Source organism: Miniopterus natalensis, chromosome 11, assembly GCF_054644295.1.
Source record: "Miniopterus natalensis isolate mMinNat1 chromosome 11, mMinNat1.hap1, whole genome shotgun sequence".
NCBI lineage: Eukaryota > Metazoa > Chordata > Mammalia > Chiroptera > Miniopteridae > Miniopterus > Miniopterus natalensis.
Genome location: NC_142091.1, coordinates 61,155,814 through 61,161,813, shown reverse-complemented (window position 1 = coordinate 61,161,813; position 6,000 = coordinate 61,155,814). Strand labels below are relative to the sequence as shown.

Sequence of the window (6,000 nt, the reverse complement as noted above, 5' to 3'; positions counted from 1 at the left end):
GACCCGCCAAGCGCCGACAGGCCCCTAATCTCCTATTCGGCCATAAACTCGGAATCCGGCCCTGAGGCTGGGATGGCGAGAAGCCCCAGGCTTTGGAGAGAGTCCCCAGGCACTTAGCTTCTGCGTAGCAGCTTCGTCGGGGACAGACAAGGGGAAGGTCAAAGCGCAAACGCACACAGCCTCGGCTGGAGCAGGGCCTGCGGCCAGCCCTGCCGTCCCTGCGCCTTCCCTTCCACTGCTGCTCCTTTGACAAGAGGTCAAAAGGCACTTCCATATTGTTTCTGGACATCACTAATGGGGTGAGGGAAGAGGGACACCACAATGGTAGGTCATGCAAATGTAATGTGACTTTTCATAGCCACTCGGAGAGAACAGGTGGCCATAAAAACATGAGCACCCCTGAAGCGCCTCCGCTCACTATTCTGGCTCTAGGGCCGGACAGAAAGCCGCCGGAGCCTCAGAAACACAACAGCGCTGTCTCCTCGATTGCCTATGAGAGTTGGTGGAGGGAGCCTGAGTAGGGCTTAGCTCTGAGATGAAGTCTTTCAGGGAGACGGTTCCACATCTTCCTGATGAGCTGTCAGGACCCAGACCTTGCTGGTTAAGAAACTGAAGGATCACAGCACAAAGGGTTAAAGTGAAAAAGGTACAGATGTTTATTATGAATGGACTTAAACCCTTTATGCCTCTGACAAAGTAACAAAACAAAACAAAAAAATCATCCTAATCACAGGACCTCCAGGGTTTAATATTCAAAAAAACAGATAAATAGCTTACTATAGATAAATTAGCTTGACCTTTTGGGCATTCTCAGAAGCATCAGAAAAATTTCCAGGGGCCCGGAGAAGGGGATGTGTAGCCAGTACACCCCGATCCCTACCCCACTGGAAAGCAATGCCCAGGGATTGGGCCCCTGGATGGGAAATATAGATCCATTCAGATTTCCTTTCAGGAACCAATTCCTCTTAGTTCTGGGGTGTCCTTTGTATGTGGCTGTCGCCTGGGAGGTGGGGTGGAGGGAAGGTTGGGATCAGAAAGATGTATTTATGGCTTTTGATAGAAGCCATCCATAGCACACCCCAGGGAGTGAGCGGCTTCTAGGTGGGAACTGAAACGGTCAAATTCTTGTTGATTGTTAATTGGGCCCTCATTTCAGAAAGCAATGCTGCTTTTATAAATTGGACTTCAAAAAATAAAACACAATAAACAAAAAGAAGTAGAAAATTTTATGCTAAAAAAAAAGAGCCCCAATGAAATAATCAGTAGCACATTGCATCTGTGAGTGTCCCAGCTCCCTGTAATGGTTATTTGTGATTACTATCCCAGGTCATGGTGTAGGTGTTACACCCCAATCTTCATGTCCACGTTCTGCAGGTTCCGAGTCTCATCAGCAGTCATAAACTGGTCTGGGGTCTCTGACGGCTCCTTGTTCACCAAATGCACCATCTCCTGAGACTTGCTGGCCTCCCCGTTGAGTCCACTTGGCTTCCTGTCCTCCACAGCTCCATTCCCATTGTTGATCACCAGCTTTTTCTTCTGCCCACACCTGATAATATAAAGATCATATGAGAAAAGGGTGCGATGACCTCATCATCATCACTGTCGTCGCCACCACCATTATCGCTACGGTTTATAATGGTCTTAGTATGTTTCATCTTATTGACTCTTAACCATCAGCACTTCTTAAAGTGAGGTTCCCTGAACCGACAGTGAAAGCATCAACTGTGAACTTGTTAGAAATGAAAATTCTTGGCCCCACCCTAGACGTAGGAGTGGGGCCCGGGACCTGTGGTTTAACAGCCTTCAAGGGTTTCTGATGCAGACCTGAGTTGGAGAACCAGGGGTCACAGTTCAGGAAGCCAGTGCTATTATTATCTTTTATGATGGGTGAAGAAACCTTGGGGCTCAGAAAATTCAGTAACTCGTCCAGGTTACTCAGCAAGTAAAGAAAGAATCAGAATTCAACCCCTGGAGCGTCTGACTCCCCAGTTCTAATTCTCCTTTCACCATCTATACAACGGAGATGTTTGCCTCTTATTAGTGCTTTAGCAATTTCTGTAGACTCAGATAAAGGTCAACATGATGATTGTAAGTCATTCTGATTTCTGTATTCAAGAAAGTCCCGTTAGGGGGACGTGGAGAGATTAACCAAAGAACATATATGCATAACCCGTGAACACAGACAATGCGGTGAAGGCCTGGGGTTGGGTGGGGGTGGGAGGAGGGGAGCAAAGGGAGGGGGGTGGAAATGGGGGACATTTGTACTACTGTCAACAATAAAGTTTTTTTTTTTAAGTCCCATTACTTCCTCTGGCAGTCCACACTCTGCTGGCCTCGTCAGGGTTATCACTGCATGTACTGAGAAGAATGAAACACATTTTTCTAGAAGTATAAGGCCTATTGATTTTTCCCTAACATTGGTTACCTTCTATGTAACCCTGGTTATAGGAGGTTGAATTACACAAGGCAAATAGATCAGATAATTTAAGGTTTCTTGGTAACATTTCTTAAGACTCACATGTAGAATGTTCTTCTATGGAAGAGCATGACCTTGCTCTTGTCCCTGAGTCATAGCATTGTCACAGCACCGCCTCACCCCACACAGCCTGACGCAATGCTTCCTCTTTCCTGTAACATGATTGCTGCTACACATCTAGAAGTCAGACTGTGCTTTGTGGAGGCAAAAGTGCAGAGCCTCACAACTACAAGTGGGGTGAGGGGGAGGGGAGGCGGACTAGCATTTATTGGACACCTCCTGAATGCCAGGCACATTACATGTAATTTCATGTCATCCTCACAACAGTCCCAAACAGCAGCTATTATTCCCATTATACATCAATGGAAACTGAGGCGCAGGGAAGTTTAATAACAAACTTGAGGCCACACAGCTCCTAAGACAGAGGGTCAAATATTCAACTCTAGGCCTCTATGACCAAAAGCCTGGACTCTGTCCAGCTCACTCCATGCTGCCAACCTTCTGGAGATTTGGAAACAGTATGAAGTCAGAATGTTCACTTTGCCACTGGATATCTGGAGTTGTAGAGACAAAGTCCCTATTATTCGTGATCGTGGGCCATGGCTGCTAAGACTGCCAAGGCCATAAACTTTAATCTCTTGTTTGGGGAAACAGAAATTATACCTCCTGTATAGGAATTAGATCCTGTCTCCTCTGGCCAGATGCTCAGTGAGGGCAGAGGGAAGGATGCTTGACCAGCACTGTAGATCCGTGGGACTGGGAATACAGATGGAGTCCACACAGACAAGAACAAGGGCTTGGGAGACCTGGTTTTGAGACCTTACTGCTGTGTGACCTGGGGCAATGCACTTACCCTCTCTGAGCCTCAGCTTGCTTATCTGTAATATCAGACTATTAAGAGTACCACTTTCACAAGATTGTGGAAAACCCTCAAAGCGGGGCCTGGCACTCCATACATGAGCCTATGATTGTTTTATTTGTTGTTTTCATGAACATTGTGGGTGAGGAAACCAAAGCCTTGGATAAGCACTTGGAATAGTATCTGAAACACAGTAGATGTTCAAGAATCACTGGCTGTGATTGTTAATATAATGAGCACCACAGAAGATGGATTTTGCTTGTTTCTCTGGCTGCCTCCACCACCCTTTACATTTACTATGAAGGTGACTTAAAAGGCCGAAGATGGACTACTGTTCATGCTAGTTTTGATTCACAGGTAGTATTTCAGGTATCCTTTGGAAGGGAAGTGTCTTATTAAAGTAATTCCCATTTGCCTACCTAATGGGTGCTTGAGAAGTGGAATGAAATATTGCAGGAAAGTGATTTATAAGCATAAAAAAGTTTGTGCATGGGGTGCAGGGAGGATTGATGTTATTGATGTAGGCAAAGCTGATTTTGAAAGTGGATGACATTTGACTTGTAAGGCTTGGGCTTTGTCCTGCCTGAGTTTCCCTTTGGATTTATGTATCTCTGTTACCTGCCTGAGTTCTTTCAGGGGAGAATAATTCTTATAAATAACCCAGTCCAGTATCTAGTGCCAGGCATTTAAATAAGTACTTTTAAAATTCAAGTCCTAATTTTTTCATTCTTAGTTAGAGAAAATGAAAAAGGAACATCAGCACTGAAGGGACTTCGAAGGTAATCCAGCCCAACCTTTTCATTGAGTGAACTGGAGACTGAGTCTGAGTAGTCGAGGCTGTCATCTGAGACCTATGGCAGGACTGGCCGTGTCTACAGCTTAGACTTTCTGAGTCCAAAGGTCAGAGATCGCCACCGAACTCTAATGCCTTTCAATCCTTTCATTAGTTGAGCACACAGCGACCACACGATGTAGATGTGGAAGGACCAGGCTGGAGTCTTGCCAGGAGAAGGTGGGCAGGCTTGGTGGGTGGGATACAAACATTTAGGGCACTGAGGACTTTCTCTTGAAAGACTTGGGGGGGTAACTTAACAACTGATCTTATGTTTCTTCTACCTGATGATCCTTAAAGATATTTGGAGATTTATTTTGCTTTGTGCTAGGGCTGGGCCATTCAATACAATTGCTGCTAGCCACATGTGGCTATTTAAATTTAAACTAATGAAAATGAAATAAAATATAAAATTCCAACTAGCCACATGTAGAGTGCTCAGTAGCCGCTTGTGTTTGGGGATGGGACAGGACAGATGTAGGACGTTTCCATCATCCCAGGAAGCTCCCCTGGACAGCCAGCTGTGTTCTAGGGGGCTGGGTGAGCACAGATCATGGGAGCTAGGCTGCAGCTTCTGAGAAGGCGGACCTGCCAAGCTAAGGGGGACGACCGCCCTCTGGGGTGCACGGAAAAGACGATTATCCCCGTGAGAGTGAAATCTGACGAAGGCCTTTTCTGCACAATCAGGGTAGAAACATTCCTGAATCATTTCTGTTTGTGAAGCCTTTTCTGGTCAGCCCCTCACATTTTTCTTTCCTCCTCATACAAATCAGATAAATTCTTTAAGGAAAAGCCACCTAACTTCTTCTGTTGGGCCGCATCGAGTATCTGCCAACCCAACTGACTCCTAAAACCATTGTTGGCTCTTAAGGACAGTGAATAAAGTCCAATTTTCATGGCAAGTTGCAATTCCAGGACTCTGGCTACATGAAGAACAGCAAGGAAAGGTGACGTGGGCTATGGCAGGGATGGGAAGAGCTGAGGGAATAACAGGGCCCTACATCAGCACCTTTAAGATGATGCCACTGAGCCTCAAGACTCTTCTAGGGAAAGGGTGGCCTGCTTCTTGTTTTTAATCTTCTCTCTCCTACCCAGTGCTGACAGCATAGCTGCCCCTCAAAAGATGTTTGCTGGGGAAATAAATGCCTGTTGTAGGTCCCTACTTTCAACCCAACTTTCTTTGTGGAAAATAAGATTCTGTATCTCTCGAATGTGTAACGCTCAAAGCAGAAAGGCCCCTGCCTTTAAGAGGATTAAAAGAGGCGACTTCAGAAACACAGTGCACATTAAGGGGCCCGTGAAGCCGTAACCGCCCTTCAGCCGCTTGGCAAATCTGTTTTCTATTATCAGATCAGGACACGGTAATTTATGGCGTCCAAGCAGCTACTTTCCTGGTGAGGTCCTTGCTGTGCCAGATCCTGCGTGTCCCTGTTTGCCCTGTTGCTAGGGTGACCGCTGCCTCGGGAAGAGGGGGAGGGCAGCAATCGGGCCCCTTTATGCGGCTCACATGATGGGGAGCGACGTGTGAGCTAACCTGACACACTGCGGGGACTCCAGCTGCCCTTGGGGACAGCTGAGCTGCTTCTCTGAGGTATCCCCCACCGACAGCACCAGGGGCCCCGTTTCTATGGTGACATGTGCAGAGCTCCTGGACTGGATACGTGAGCAGAGGCGACGCATTCTAGGGCCTGGGACAAAGGACTGATCTCCAACAGGCAATTCATAGTTAACTGAGCAAAAGCAACCGCAGAGAAAACAAGGACGCTGAGGGAAAGTATGAAGATTCTTTGTAAGGGGTCCCTCAAGTCACATTATTTGAATTCAATTTAAAAA

The 6,000-nt window shown here is 46.5% G+C and overlaps 1 protein-coding gene across 2 annotated transcripts in view; it reads right to left on the bottom strand.

The window, feature by feature from the left end:
- Positions 1 to 632: 632 nt before the first annotated feature.
- CD44 (CD44 molecule (IN blood group)) overlaps positions 633 to 6,000 on the bottom strand; it is a 79,247-nt gene continuing 73,879 nt past the window's right edge. For both annotated transcript variants that reach the window (XM_016206214.2, XM_016206213.2), the window contains one exon: positions 633 to 1,546. In XM_016206214.2, coding sequence (XP_016061700.2) covers positions 1,342 to 1,546 — 205 coding nt within the window. In that variant the 3' untranslated portion in view covers positions 633 to 1,341. The remainder of the gene's footprint in view (positions 1,547 to 6,000) is intronic.